Genomic DNA, 15916 nt, shown 5'->3' with positions numbered 1-15916 from the left:
AGCTTCTGTTCTCCCCAAGAAGCTTTGTCAGATCTTCCTGCTCCTCTTTGGGAGAAGGAACAATCGGTCCCTATTCAGCTGAATTGAGTCATTTGACTTCTGTCTGTACTTACGGCTTGTGTTGATGATTTCTGTATTCTTTATGATTTTTCTATATTCTAGTTAGAAATAAACAATCACAAAGCGAGTTCAATACAGTTTGGATTTCACACATGGGCTTAATCCACACATATCTACCAGAATCAGCTCGAACGTAAAAGAACAGGACATGGTAACATATCAATCCCCCTTTCAATAATACTTAACATATTTCTCAACTTAGCCATGATGGCCACAATACAAAAATGAGCTCAAACAAGACCTGCGCTAAAGTCCCTGCACAGAGTTGCAGTTATTCATAAAATAAGATTATTCAGAAGCCTCGCACATCTCCATAAACCTCTAAATGAAGCCCCCGATTAAACTGTTGCAAAGATTTGTCAGTGTTAGTAGATCTTTTAGATACACAGATTTACAGTTGCTATATAGAAAATTAAACTCAGATCATCATTTATGCTGAAGATGCCTTCTGCTTTTGTACCCAACCCTTATTATTTATTTTGTAGTAGGTTCTGTAAACCACCTTAATTTTTGTTATTTAAATGTAATTATAATTTCTTAGATTCAAGGTATGACAGACTTTAAATTTAGCAATTATTGGTAGCATAGTAGCAATTTTAAATAGTAATATTGTTAGTTTGAGTTCACTTCATGACTCAAACACAGCTGTATGTTTTCCAGGAAATAGGGATAACCAGTATTTTGAATTTACAGGTTTTCAAACATACATAGCAATGTTTATAGGGTGATGGATTTAGGATTTAGTGTAATTTGTGTTAAATAAAATTTTGGCAGCAACAAGGCAAAGCCTTATCCAGAATACGGTCTGTAAATGATCCAACTATTTATGTCTGTGTGTGTGTGTGTTAGTGTTTGTCTGAGGGACACATTTTAGCAGTCTGCTCTGTAATAGAGTTACATAATACCAAAGTAGTACGTCACCAACGTGAAAAGGACAGTAAAACATACATAATAAACAACAAAAACATAAACTGGATTAACAATTGCACCTCAAGTTCTCAAGTCTACTACTTACCACTCTCGAAGCAAGCGTCAAAAACCAGATGTCCTTTTCGTGGATTTCCAGAGAAACCTGGTGGGTTCACTGTCAGCTTGTTCACGTTTCCCACCAAGGCGTCCTCTCCTCCAGCGTCACTCCCTGAAAAACAAGTGCAGGATTTGGATGAATCTCACTTATGTAAAAGGTTTAAGTCAAATTTAAAGCAAGCTTTATCTAATGTCTAACAAATGATTCTTTTGTGCAGAATAAAAGTGTCAGAAACTGTTGACCTTAAATTGAAAACATAGATTGCCATGCAGAGGTTTCTGCCAACACAAAACTGAAATTCTGATGAAAAATAAAAAAAAGTGTCGACTCATACAGTCTAGTGATGGATGTGACATCTTAAAAAGAGTCGACTTTAGTCCATTTTAAAACGGTGCAGCAAAATGGAGTTGCGTGAATATTCAAAGAATACAAAAGTCAAAATAAATCTATATATATTTGTCACTCAAATGTGTGAAAAGTAAAATACACACATTCATGTCCCCAAACCGAGAATGATTCTAGTGTTGATACTAATATGTCGATTTTTTTACACATAAACACAATAAACCTGCAGTACTGCCGTCAGCTAGCTGATTAGCTTCCCAGCAGTTGACTGGAGCACCTGACCCCAGGTAACACAGCTAGCTAGCAGGTGCTCGTGGCCACCACACCTGCACTGAACCTACACCGAATTGAAATGACTAACGCCACCGTGAACAACAGCTGTCCGTAATATTCCCGCGAGTTAACGTACCGGCGAATCGTCTTTAGCGGCAACGCCAGCTCATAACAAACGTGTGTGACGGGACTCTTGTTTACATCCTTGTGCCTGCTAGCTAAAACGTTAGCATGCTTCACGTTAGCCTTCGAAAGTAGAGCCCTGTAGCGAGCCCGGAGCGCGCAGCGGTCACACGTCAGACATCCGGGCATCGCGCGCGTCCTTCCGACTGAAACGCAACAAAAAAAAGAGAGAAAATAGGCCAGCTACGGCTCGTATTTTACACACCAGTCTCGACGTCTCTGACAGTGTTCTCCTCCATCTTCCTTTCCATTCCGTTACAGAGCAGCCGACGCTCCACGAGTGTTGCCAAGGCAACGCAGCAGGAGGAGGAAGAGGGAGAGGCGCCGTCGTATCCATCGGTGAACCGCTGCAGAGACACATGACGTGGGTTTACGAATGCAGTTCAGGGGAGCCACGTTTTTTTTAATTGGTTGTTTTTGCATTTTCGGTAGTGGTGACTGTCACTGTGGTTAAGTTGATTCTTAAAGATAACCTTTAGATCTAACGAATCTCCATCTGAATAAACAAGCAGTAAGATTTCCCATTATGTTATATGATAAACACAGTGTTCACATTTGGCAGGCACAACGAAACTAGCAACGACTCCAGTTATACTGAATCTAAACTGCAATCAGTATATTGTACACAGCTCGCTTTTCTCACAACCATACCTGCATTTTTAATGGTATTTTCAGAGAAGAAAGCCAATCATGGCAGATTCTGAATCATCCTGCAGATTGATTAAAGCTGGAGGTTTTCTAGACAATTGGAGCATAGATGTCATCAAGGCCAATCAAGCCTGGCCCTATTTCTTTCCCATTACAAAGGCTGCACCTGATTAAGTACATCAAATGAGCAGTCGCACAGCTCCTGGCGCAAGAGGCATACAGGCTGCTGCTAATTTTCAGGTTATAAGCTGTGTGCAACAGGACTGGATAAAAAAAGACCAGGGAGAGGGCAATGATTTTTCTCTGTGTGTGATCTGTGTTTGATGGCAAGCATCAACAGGCCACTGAGTAGATAGGTCAGACTGATTATTTTTCAGATGACAGGAAGAGAATACAGAGCTACTGTGTAATATTTCTCTAAAATTGAAAATTGAATAGCTGTCCTCCATGCTATGTCATTCCTTGAACACTATGCCAATTAAAGAGCTCTATGGTGGTACAATCATTCATTTTCAAGAGGGAGATTGAAATTGAATTATGAAGCATGAGAAGAATGAATTAGATACGCTACATGTTTCCCTTGTTTCTCAGTTCTTATCAAATAGAGAGACTACGTATGCTTGAATGTATCGCAGGATCCCGGCTCGTCTCTGCCAGAGCTTATGCTCAAACTCACACACTTGGTGGTGGTTGGCTTGTAAAGGACAGGATTTGCATGAGAACATTATTTTCCATAGTATGACAGTTACAATTGAAAATGCGTAACGTGACATGATCTGTCCGACATGGCTATTCCTAATGAGATCTTTTCGTAGGCTGTGATGTTATTTCAAACGGGAAACTGAAATCAAGGAGACAGTTTAAAAAATTTATATAAATGTATTTTAATAAACAATTAGATGCAACAAGACGTAAAAGTATAGGAGTTTGTTGCAGCAAACACTTTACGCTGTGATGTTTTTCCTTTGCTCCCTATTCTTTATTATCGTGTCCTTTTTCATGACGTGTTTGAAGAGAAGTGAAAATAATTTAACACTTTGAACAATAACCCTCCTACTCTCTGCCTAAGTATGAGCTATTTGTCATGATGTCTGCATTGTGCAGCAATGATTTAATGAACACATCCATCTCTGGAAAACAGGATTACATGAAAGAAAAGAACCGTCCACCATCGTCCTTCATATATTTATTGAAATACAGCGTATTCTTATGTGCTTTTCCAAACATTTTCTGAACACGTGAATGTGCTTCACATGTAGACATCTCTGTCATGGCTTAATACTGAATGTAGCATTGAGAAACTGGCTATTTTAAGCGTGGGTGGCGAGCGACTGGAGGACACAGCGAACCATCGCAATCGAGTCCTAAAACCCCTCGGGGGAACAGTAGCTCTGGCACAGGAAAGGTATTTTTAAGCTCTTCTTTCATTCTTTCAGAAAGATACTTTTTCGTCTAAACTGTGAAATGATCAAATAAGTCAGTGCTTGTAGCTCAGTACCACAACTGAAGGAAGGAAGAAAAAAAAAAGTCTTGTTTTTGTTGCAGCCTAAATCTCTGTGTGTGTGTGTGTGTGTGTGTGTGTGTGTGTGTTTTTCCACACACACAGAGGCCATCTTCAATGAAGTCATGCAAAAATCAAAACACAGGACACAAGTGGCAGCGAGTTGGAGACAAATGGTTGGGAGAGGTTTTTTTTGGGGGGGGGGGGGGGGGGGTAGGCGGCAGTACACAGAGGATCACTATGGTGACAGCAATCTGGGGGCAGTGAGACTTGGTCAGAGAGGCAGGCTTGAGAGGCAGCTGACTGAGGAATCAGCCCTCACTCTGGATGATCTGACTGACAGCGCCCCCCCCTTCCCCCCCCTCTCTCACTCCTGGGGCCCTGCAGGACCAGCCTCCCCTAGAGACTGTGGACTTTACAGAACAGAGATGTGGCTAGCAGCTCCTTTCTTGGGGAAAGAGTGGGGGGAGAGAAATGATTTGAAGCCAACACAGCAAAACTGTAGACGATGCTTCCGCATATCCGGCTACTGATGAAAAATGTGCTAATTAAAAACATGTAAAGAGTACTACATGCCGCATCCTCGGGAAGTGTTAGTCTCTCTCCATATTTTTCCATTTCCTGTTTTGCGTAAAAACCCGTTAAAAAAACAACGGTTTGCCAACACTTCCTCGGCTTTGTTTGTTCCTGGCTGTTACCTCTCTCTCTCTCAACCATTAATCTTCACCCTCTCCTCCCTCTTTATCCCTCGCTTCCTCCGTCCCTTTCTCCCTCCCTTCCTCTCTGCCGTGCTGGACTGTGTCCACCTAAACAGATGGTTCAGTGTCAATAGGCTTCTATTAAATGGCTGCTCTCCCTGCTCTGATCCGAGACAGGAAAAAGCACATTCAAAGAGCTGGGATTAAATCCTTTGCTGCGAAGAAGAAACCACTAAGGTTAGCAAATCCGCGAAGATGGTTCCGATCGCCACGTCAGCGTCGATCTCGTAAAACATTTTGCCTTGCCATTAGTGTCTCACGGGCTTCGTTACCATGAGGATTTTTACTTACATATACACTCTCTGCGGATAGACACAGACTGAACCCAAACCGCGTAGTGAATCCTACCCTCAGAACCGGTCTCCCTAATGGCCCCCACCCCACCTCTCTTGTTTACTTGTTCAGTTGCCGGGGGTCTCCTGCCATGCACCGTGACTGTAGCTGCTTCGTCATCTCTGTGCCACACCCTGCTGAGGAAAAGGACAACCAGCTGACCTTGATGCTGGCATCATCCCAGCCCGCCCCCCTGCCCTCCCCCCCTCTTTTGCTGCCCATTTACAGAGAGGTACCATTCATTTGTCACTCCCTTGAGGTTTTCATTCTATTCCATTGCTTTTACATGCACCTGTCACAGAACAATACCTCCAAGGTAGTGCTGAATTATTCCCTTCGCCAGTCTTTGACTGTTCTTCATTCCCCCACAGGAATCAACATCCTGTCTTTTCTTTCTTGTTTTTTCTTTGTGTACGAGTCATAATTAGAGAACAGGGCCGAACAATATTTGCCCTCACACACCCCTCACCAATCCGCTTATCCTTAAGGCTGTAATCTGATACAGTCGCCGTCGTTTATACCAGTGTTTTCAGAGGAAACGGGAGAAGAGATGGAGAATTTAAAAAAAAAAAAGAGGTAGGAGTGCCATGGAGAAGAAGGGATGTGGCGGGCGATGGTGTCGCTGTTGCTGGAACAGTCTTCCCACCTTGTGGCAGCACGGTGAACTGTAGCTGCATCAATGCGTGAGCGAGAGGAGGAGGAGGAGGAGAGAGAGGGATGGAGAGAGAGAGGGAGGGGGAGAGAGAGAGAGAGAGCGCGCAAAAGGGAGGGGAGTTTAAACTAAGTGCTATGTTTTGGGACAGGCTAATCTGCTAGCGAGCAGTGTGAGGATCGGAGCGTATTGTGTGAGCCAGTGTGCGGGGGACAGATAAGGGGAGCCAGCCAGCCCGACCCACCGACCCGCCGACCCGCCGCCCGACTGACGCGTTTATATGTGCTGACTCTGGGGAGATTTCCAAAAAAATAAAAAAATAAAAAGGAAGGAAGGAGGGAAGGAAGGAAGCAGCGTATTGACACCTTTAGACGTGTGTGTGGAGACGCTGGACACAAACGCCACCACGACAGCCAGAGCCTGCAGAGAGCGAGACAGAGAGAGAGAGAAAGAAAAATCACAACTCCAACAAATCTGAAAATTAAAAACGGATTTTTTTTTTTTTAATTTATTTCATTTTTTTTTTTTGTCCTTCCTGATTTTTCCGGGGACCGACTCCCAGCCGTAGAGAAGAAAACGGGGAGCCAAAGAACTGAAGAGAATCTGAAAATAAACGGACAGAACGAGAAAAACAAAAGAACGAGAAAAGCACCAAACCCGAACATGTTCGAAATAAGCCGAACACTCAACGCCGCCTTGTTGAGCAATGAGGTAAAGACATTCGCTTCTTTCCGCACTTCACTTGCGCGCGCCCGCTGCCAACCATTCTGCCATGTGTTTCATCGCATGTCCGTGCGCGTGCGTGTCATTGCATTTCTGTATGCTCGTAGTCGGGGGACACAGTGGGTGATTGATAACTGCAGCTGTTTGTTATATATATTTCGGAAGAAAAGGGGTGGGTGGGGGACCCTAAACCTGGCTCGTAATAACAAAGAGCCCACTTACTCTAATGTAACAGAACCCATCCAACGTGGACTTGCTTGTGAGATGGCCCACCTGGGGCCAAAATTGTATGTTTGTGCACGTACAGTACCCCTGTGTGTGTGTGTGTGTGTGCGTGTGTGCGCGCGCGCGCGTGCATGTGTGCGTGTGTTTACACGTGCGTTTGTGCAAGAGGAAAGTGTTCTGTAGTCCCCCCCCCCACCCTCACCCCATCCCCGCCCCTCCCTCTTCTGTCCTTTACCATTCTCACCGCCCTTCCTACCTGCTGTTATCTCTTCTCGCTCCCTCCCTCCCTCCCTCTCTCCCTCTCTCCCTCTCTCTCTCTCTCGCTCTCCCTCTCCCCTCCCTCTCCCTCTCCCCTCCTGTGTCCGGTGTATGAGTGTTCTGTGTGCAGCATCTCAAGATGATGGCGAGGTACGGGCAGCTCTCGGGACTAGCAGCCAGTGGCGTGGGCTCGGTCGCCGAGACGCACTCGCCGCTATTTCCCCGGGATCTCCTGTCATCGCCAGCCCAGATGGGCTACAGGTCACCCCTGGTAAGAGGCTAGACGGACCGATATGTATCTCTCCGTCTCTTTAATGAACATAGGCGAGGATAATACCGAGGGAAGGAAACGGCGGTGGAAGAAAGAACAAAAAAAAAGAACGAGTGCTAGTCAGTGTGTGCGAATTGGCGTGAATGTGTGTGTGTGTGTGTGTGTGAGAAGAAAAGAGCAAAGGGGCAGAAAGAGAGCAAATCAATTGTGGGATTTGGCCTCTATTCCCAATGGATGGTGTTAGTAAATATTTGCATTATGTTTGTTCAATTACGGACGCCTACTCTGTCTTTAGCCTCCGCCAGTCAGACTGTTATCAGGGGGATTTGAGGTGTGAGAGTGTGTGTGTTATATTAGACGTTAGTTGTATTTTGTAAATCGTCTTAGCGGGTCTTGCAGTATTTGCATTTGGTTTTGTATCTGACGCTGAATTGCCTTGCACAGTAAATTAATAAACGGGTTCCAGCGGTACACCTCCTATTCTACCATTTTGAGCCTTCAAAAAAAAAATGTTTTTTATATCACTCTTGGGAAAGGAAAAGTTGTTTGAGATGACACTGGACCATAGCAGTTAATCCCATTCAATTCCAGTTTACACCCAGCAAGTCCACGTAGATGGATGTGGCGTGTTGCACCGGAGACAACACCGCTATTTATATAGAAAATAAGACCTCAAGAAAAAGGGACCAAGAGAGAAAAAGTGGCACGGGGGGTGAAAAAAAAAAAAAAACTAAAAACCTGAGCGTTTAGGCAAAAGCGTTGTAAGAAAATCCCTGACTCGCCGCATTAAAGCGACATGAAGCTGTGGGTGTCTAATCCGCTGTGGGCTCTTCATTGGTTCGGCTCCCCTTCAAACTGGCTCAGATCCACACCCCAGAGCCTCCCGGAAGCCTTCATAACCCGCTGTCATGCTGCTCACTGTACCCAGGGGTTTCCGTCAACTGTATGCAAATGCACGGCGAGGATAAGCGGTGAAATACGCTCCGTTAGGAGCTGGGCTTTTTATTTTTTTCTCCTCCTTTTTTTTTTTTTTAACGTTTTCGCTTTTGAGTTCTCGCGCGGGTTCAAAGACGTCTGTCCGGGGTTTTGTTGTGGTTGTGCAGCACACAAAGTGACTCACAGCAGAGTTATCTGGGGTTTGCATAAAGCTGCTGGACCATGAGCCATTTGTTGAAACCAGTGGAACTAATTTGCTGCATTTATTATATAAATATGATTGCCGTGGGCAGAAAAAAAAACTCAATTTGAGGTAAATGCTTAGCCAGCCCAGGCCAGAGTAAAACATGATGACAAGTTGTCGATAGTAGATGAAGTGCAGTATAAAATAATTTAACCAAACTAGTGACAGAGATCCTGATCATGTGTATTTCCATTTCTGGTAAAATGGTTTAGTTTGGGATTCTGTGCGATTGTCCTTAATGGGTTGCAGGTGAAGAGGCGTTTCCGTGTGTGTGTGTGTGTGTGTGTATGTGTGTGTGGGTGGGTCGGCGGATGAGGGAGTGAGTCTGCGAGCGCCTATGCTTCTGTGTGTGTGTGTGTGCGCGCGTGTGTGTGTGTCCCTGTTTGTCTGCCCGTGCGTGATTACCCTAGCTGGTTAAAGAAGACCATCGTTATGGTGATTAATGATGCCTTCATTAAGCACAGCAAGATCATTTGCATACATTAGATAAATGTGCTGGAAGATACTGATGGCTCTGGTGTGTGTGTGTGTGTGTGTGTGTGTGTGTGTGTGTGTGTGAGAAGCCTTCAACAGCAACATCGCATTTCCTATTCTCAGCCCGACATTGCTCAGTTTACAGAAATGTACAAAAGCCTCCAGAGCGTTTTTTTTCCCCCCGGGTTATCGTTTCAAAGTTAAGACACTGCGGTGTGTTTCCATCCGATGCAGCACTCGTTTTTTTTTTTTAAACTAGTGCCTTGATCAATGCATAAAGAGCTAGATGGGTTTCGCCCTTCCGGCACTCTTCAACATTCGTTTCCCTTGTCAAACGCCGTGTGTGCAGTTTGTTCAGAGCGTTTTTTTTTTCCGGGCGTGCGTGCTTTTTCTCAGCTGCGCATCTTTCGAGCTGTAGGACGCCGCGCTCAGAAGAGCATTCGGCGAATGACATCGTCAACCCCCGCCAGAAGCCGGGAACGCGGAGGAGGGAAATGGGGGCGTTCGATCAATGCGTTTAAACGGGCCGTTTTTTGTTACAAATGAGCATCCGCGGCATCTTTTTATGTCACTTTACTCAAAACGGCTGCCACGAAAAGAACATGTGAGCAAAGGCTGAATTGTAAATTAGTCCATCTTTCAGTCACTGGGATCTTATTTTCAAAAAGCCCATAGTTAAAAAGCTGCAGTGCGCCGTGCTTCAGAGCTGAATGCCGTTAATTTGTAGAAAGCTCCACTGATTACCAACTGCAGGCAGCTGCCGTTCGCCATGTGACACCAGATTTTGTTTGACAACTCCAATCTTTTGTTTTTCAATGTAAAAAAAAGAAAAAGAAAAAAAGACGAGGTTTGCATTTTGAAACCAGCCTGAAGAGGCTCATCATCAACATCATCATCACCATCACCACAACCAGGCAGAGGAAGAGGAAGGAGACGCAGGGCCTGCGAGCTGGCTAACGTTTGCAGCCTGGAGGTAGTTAGAGGTCATCTCTATTTCATAACAATGATTAGCTGCCATCCATCTGCCGCTCGCTGCACTTCCGCTTCCCTTGTTCCCGACGTGCAGGAAACGAGTTGGTTTGTGCTCCGCCGCCGCGGCGTGAACGAGGCACAGAGCGGTGCAGCCGGGGCTGAGCGGCAAGGCGCTCGTACCCGAGAGGAACGGAGGGATGGAGATGTGTGCGAAACGTGCCATCGCCAATAACGGCGTACGGCGGTGTGTTAAACCCCCCCCCACAACAACACATGGACTGACCCAATCACCAAGTCACCCGCTGAAAACCTACGATATCGTAAAGGATTCACGAGTGCAAACAAGAAAGGACCAGATATGTCGTTTCCCCCTTTCCTTTCGGGAGCTGCGTTCACACTGGGTTTATCTCTGCGGTCTGATGTGCTGCCGCGTCGCTCCGGGGGGATGGAAGTGAAGACTTGCCGTTCGGTCCCATGTCCCCTATAGCGTGTATCCGACCGGAGCAGATTGTGGCCACGCCGTGGCACAGAATTTACACGCCTTATGAACGCATCGTATGACTGTGGAGCTCTGTGTGTGTGTGTGTGTGTGTGTACACACGTCACATCATGTGTGCACTTGGTATGAGCTTATTCGGTGCGTCAGTTACAGGGAACACAGAGAGGCTGAGAGACACTGTGAGGGGGTGGGAGGGGGCCTTGAGGGTCTTGATTTTGTTGTAAGAGCTGTGTGTGTGTGTGTGGGGAGGGGGGGGGGGGGGTGTGCTGGTGTGCTGGCCACCAGTACTGCAGGGAGGGCCTAGAGATCAGCAGCTGAGCCTGTCTCCCGCTGGGAGCCATCACTGCAGAATGGAGCAGGTGTCTGCAGGCTAATGCACGCACACACACACACACACACACACACACACACACACACACACACACACACACACACACACACACACACACACACACACACACACACACACACACACACACACACACACACACAGTAAAGCTAAGTGAGCTCTTTCTCCTCACTGTCTCCTCATTTAACATTTAAAAAAAAAAATGCAAACCCTCCCCTTGATATCCACACGGTGCAGCTCGTACCACAGGGCGCCTTTTAGTTTGAACTCCTCCACACATTTATTGTGTTTTTGATCATTAGCTATTTTCCGTCGACGCTGTAGATAAGACTTGGAAAAGGCTGGCGGTGCGGATGTAGTCCATAAACTTCAGGATAGCAACAATGCTGCAGCGACGACACATGCGCGCCCGGCCAACCAAAGGTTTCTGTGACCTTTGAACTGGGAGAAATCGCCTGTAAGGTCACAAACGTGATAGGTAGATCTTTGCGATGTATGAAAAGGGGCTTTGAGGTAATAAAAACAGGAAAAATAGAAGCACAAATCAAAAGAACCGTAACCACGAAATAATGATGATCACGGTTTGTATATCTGTGGATTATATTTCAAGAGTCCTGGGGATTTACCTCAAGTCAGTGGCTACATTTGTACAGTTCATTAAGTTAAATAAACCAAGTAATCCCACTACTTGTTGTTCATTTCTTCTCTTTATTTCCCTAAAATTAATTCCCAGGGCTGCTCTTTTGCCCCGGCAGAGGAAGAGCATTTCATTTCAGAGACAAATTTGTTTCCTCTCGTGGACAATGTTTTCACAACCAGCTGCAGTTGTTTCATTTGGCTTAAAAGGATAAATAGAGGGAGAATAATGAAACAGACAAAGCTTAAGAGAAAGCAGCATTGTGTTTTCAAATCGGTTGAGCTCTTTGCATGTTTGTTTATTTGCAAACACATTACCAATTATTATGGGAGAACAGGGGGAGAAAAAAAAAAGAGGGCCTCAGCCAGTTTGACAGTGATGTCAAATTCGGAGGTCTTTGTCTAAATCGAAGTCATTTAAAGTCGACACGGCGCAGCCGAGGCGCATATTGGATCATGCAGATTTGCTGAATTAAGTGTTAGGCGTACAGCGGCATCAGAATGTACCGCAGATATGCCAGCCCTTATAAACATTGACAAAAGGGGGGCATTAGCCGGAGCAAGACCTTCGCCGACCTGTCTGCGTCGCCGATAATCTCATTCAGATGGCTTCACAAAAGACACGTATTCATAATGCAGACAGGATCTCCTGACAAAAAGAACATCAAATCGCCTTTTTTTAAATATATATATATATATAATGACATTTTACAAATGATGCCCTTTTAATGCGAATCGGACACCTATTTTGTAGGTGACGACCCATTTTTTTAAAAAAAGCATTGATGCGAGTAAATGCTTCTTGCTTGTTGCGTTATTGTTGTCAGCTCAGCCCGCGGTGACGCTGAGCTGCCGAGGCTCCAGTTGTCGTCTGCTTTTTGGGGTCGTGGCACGTTGAAGGAAAAAAAACACACATGTGTCTCTTTTTTTCCCTTTTCTTTTTTTCGTCCTCTCAGAATTGATAGTTTTGGAAGCCAACGCGCTTTTAATCGATTGACTAATTGCCGGGGATGAGGCGGAGTGTCTGATGTCACCATGAATAAGTGATGCGTGGCTCACTCACTTGCATTAGTGCCGTGGAGGAGTGGCCGGAGGAGTCACAGGAGCTGCCCACCGGCTCCATTGGGAGGTGTCCGGTAGTCGGAGGGGGGGGGCGTATATACCGAATGCACAGGAAATATAGTGTTTGAAGAATGGAACGTCAGCGTGTGATGAAGAGCGAGTTAAATCAACATAAGATATTGGAAATCTGTAAAAATGCTTAAACTATTTTTTGTCCAACGAGGGGATCTACAAAGCGCAGCATCGTTATTATCTGCAGAGCCTTTATTGACTTTAATAATAAATGCCATCCAACAGCAGCAGAGAGATTTAAACGGTTCTCCAAAGTCTGCCTTAAGTGGTTCTTCAGTGACTAATAAGTGAGCTAATTGACAGAAATACATACTTATTCTGTAAATATTTACCTCTGTATTTATATTATTACATTCATTTTCTCTGCCTAATTTTATGTAACATACATTTATTATGATTATAAATTATCCCTTCTGTAAACAATACCTTTATTTTCATGATGGGAAAATCATTTTTAGAGTTTGAATGCACTTCTTTCAATGTGTCGGCAACATAAAATTACCGACACATGCCTCTGAGCATGGAGGCATTTAAACTGAAGCCCGGTGGAGTTTTTGCTCTCAACGCGTTGCCCGCTTGCCTTTCTTCAAGCATGAGAAAGGGCGGTTAAGCATGAAGTGACATTTGGAGAGCTGGATTTGTGCAGCAGGGGCCATGTTTCTGTCCACAGCACCGAAGGCCATCCGTGTAAAGGACTCTGCATACGAGTCTCCAAAGGCCGTACAGTAGTGCGGCCATTTATGGACAGGAGATTCATTAAAAGATGGCACAGGAGTGTGTCAGGCTCAAGTTTGAGTAATATAAACGGGAGAGAAAGAAGAAAGCCGGACTCGTTTCTGTAGAGATACAGGATCGCAGTAACAACAAAAGAAATAATAATAATGTAGATAAAAAAGGAGTGAGAACCCCTGTCTAAAGTGGGTAGCTTTGTGGTACTACAGTGTGTGTGTGTGTGTGTGTGTGTGTTTGTGTGCAAGCGGGAGGGAGTTTTGATTAAAGCCTCCACCAGATGGACCACAGCGGTCGCCCCGTGAGCGTGGATGTACCCCGACCGGGATCAAACGCGAGCCCCCCCGGAGCCCACTATGCCACTCTCGCCGATCCAATGACCCGCCGCCGCCCTGCAGCATGGACCCACAAAAACAACAAAACCACTGGGAGAACAAAAAAAATATATATCTCGGTCATTTTATCCATTTCTAAAGACTGTGGCTTTACGTCCACAACGCGACGATGAGAATAAAACAGCGAGACCAAACTTGGTGATCAGCGCGCGAGCTGCCGGGCTGACGTTTGAATGTCACCCCAAGCTGCGGACCCCTCTGTTGTCCAAATGGACACTAATCCACCAGAGTCCTGTTGAGAATACGCTCGCGGTGCCAGAACACACGCCAGAATGCACGGCCAATGCATAGCTAAGCCTCCCCCCTCCCCCCCCCATGGGCGCCTCCACAAACCTCCACTCGTTTGTGTTCGGGCTGCAGCCTCCAAAGATTGTTATTTATTTGTTTTATTCTAATGTGTGGATTCAATGTGGTAGTCATCCCCGAGCATTATTCTGAAAGAAATCTACAAAAGAGCAGACTTCACACGGCGATTGCCGGCGCACCCCCCCCCCCACCCACCCACCCCCTGTCACATCTCCTGCAGTCTGCAAAGCTCCAGCCACACCGAACGGCTTTGAGTGGAAGAAAGTGGCTGTGACAAATGCAGCACAGCCTTGTTTTCGGGATCAACATGAGGAGTTTATTCCTGATCTGAGGAGTTTCTACCGAGAGGAGGGGGGGGGGGGGGGGGGGGGGGGGTGACACACAGGCAGGGGCTAAGCTGACTGTACATCATGCCCACTGACACGGAGGGGAAGGGGAGAAAAGCTTCAACTTCATTAGTTGCATTTTACCAAAATACATATATATATATATATATATATATATATATATATATATATATTTGATACGTATTTAGGGGACCCAGTTCCCCCATAAAGGGCCTCTATGAATTCCCATATTGTCAGAGTGCCACGCCGAGGTTTTATTTGGGGTTTATGTTAGCACACAAAAAAAGCAAAATGACGCCGCATGGACCCCAGAAACGCTGAACCCGAAGCATTGAGGTGCATCTCAGTCAACGGTCGTCAGTCGTCATGTCGACAGGTTTTCACATATTGCGCTTTGTTTGCCATCAGGATGTCTCCATGAGTAAATGATCCGAATTTAAGGATTTTGGGCCTTAACGCGATTATATGCCCGAAAGAGAATTCACAAGATCCAAAAAAAGAGCGTACTCGCAGTCACGTCGGAATCCGGTTTGATGTTGAAATATTAGAGAAATGCTTGATGTCTTTGTTTGTAACAGCAAGCTGGATCATGTTATCAATGAAGGGGACGGAGGGGGGAAGGGGGGGGGGGGGGGGGCTCTCTAAATGCCTCCGAGGGCTCAACGTTAGCAAGTGTTTTTCTTGTTTGACTGGGATTCTCTTTCAGCGCACGCAGACTGCTCTTCTCATCTGCACCCGTTTACCTTTTCAGCGGCTGCCTGTGAACCCCGACTGTCCTACCAGGGTAATTTAACATAATTGTCTCTCCGCGGTTCACTCGGGGTTCCGCGGTGGCGAATCTGCTCCTCCCGCTGAAGAACATCACTTTTCCTCTTGGGAGAATCTTTTGTGGCACCAAAGTGTCGGCGCGACGTGGCGCGACGTGGCGCGACGTGGCGCGACGTGGCGCGGCGCCTCCCGGCTTTTGGAGGAGAGAGAAAGGAGTTGATTGGATTGAACGCAACAAAACAGCCATGCAGGTGGGCCTCTCCGCGCCCCTGACCGTGAAATTACCTCGAAAATCAGTATCCGCCATTGATTCGTGGAAAAAAACGAAGAGCCGGCAACAGAAGTCCGCCGAATATGAGGCGGCCAATCGCTGCGCCGCATGCAGCCTCGTCATGTCAGTGGCTGGCCGGGTGTCTGGTGCTCGGTGACGCGGCGAGTTTGAAGGCTGCGATTCTCATTTGTTGATTGTTACCGGCAGAGGGTGGACACCTGCCAGGGAGGGCCCATCATCAGTCCGAGTAGCACAGCGAGATGCTACTGCCAGAACTGTCCTTCAAGGGCGAATCAGAAGCAGCGTACTGAGTTCTGGGCTATTAGACGTATTGGGCTTCTTTTTTTACTGCCCGGGGTATTTGAAATTGAAGTCCACTGAGGCTGATAGGTACCGGTCTATTAAAACGTGGGGGGGGGGGGTGCCGTACAGTTTAAAAGGGGCGAAAATCAGATCAGGTTTGCGGAAAAACGCAGCTTTCCTCTTGATTATCAAGGTATTTTCTTCCAGCACTTTAAAAGGTAACACATCTGCTGGCT

General features: G+C 46.0%; 2 protein-coding genes across 3 annotated transcripts in view; one reads left to right on the top strand and one right to left on the bottom strand.

Annotated features, from left to right (window-relative positions):
* Positions 1-2296, bottom strand: part of agbl4 (AGBL carboxypeptidase 4) — a 214803-nt gene extending 212507 nt beyond the window's left edge. Inside the window, exons 1-2 of the mRNA XM_037468719.2 lie at positions 2154-2296; positions 1136-1258 (exon numbers count right to left, since the gene is read on the bottom strand). Of these exons, the coding sequence (XP_037324616.2) occupies positions 1136-1258; positions 2154-2199 (169 nt within the window). The 5' untranslated portion in view covers positions 2200-2296. The remainder of the gene's footprint in view (positions 1-1135; positions 1259-2153) is intronic.
* Positions 2297-7160: 4864 nt separating this feature from the next.
* The window catches only part of elavl4 (ELAV like neuron-specific RNA binding protein 4), a 61394-nt gene continuing 52638 nt past the window's right edge, over positions 7161-15916 (top strand). Inside the window, exon 1 of one of the 2 annotated variants that reach the window (XM_037468729.2) lies at positions 7161-7317. In XM_037468729.2, the coding sequence (XP_037324626.1) occupies positions 7186-7317 (132 nt within the window). In that variant the 5' untranslated portion in view covers positions 7161-7185. The remainder of the gene's footprint in view (positions 7318-15916) is intronic. The other variant, XM_037468727.2, reaches the window with a different exon arrangement.

Source organism: Pungitius pungitius, chromosome 7, assembly GCF_949316345.1.
Source record: "Pungitius pungitius chromosome 7, fPunPun2.1, whole genome shotgun sequence".
Lineage (NCBI taxonomy): Eukaryota > Metazoa > Chordata > Actinopteri > Perciformes > Gasterosteidae > Pungitius > Pungitius pungitius.
Note: the sequence above shows the minus strand (reverse complement) of the source record. Positions and strands in the feature narration are given on the sequence as shown.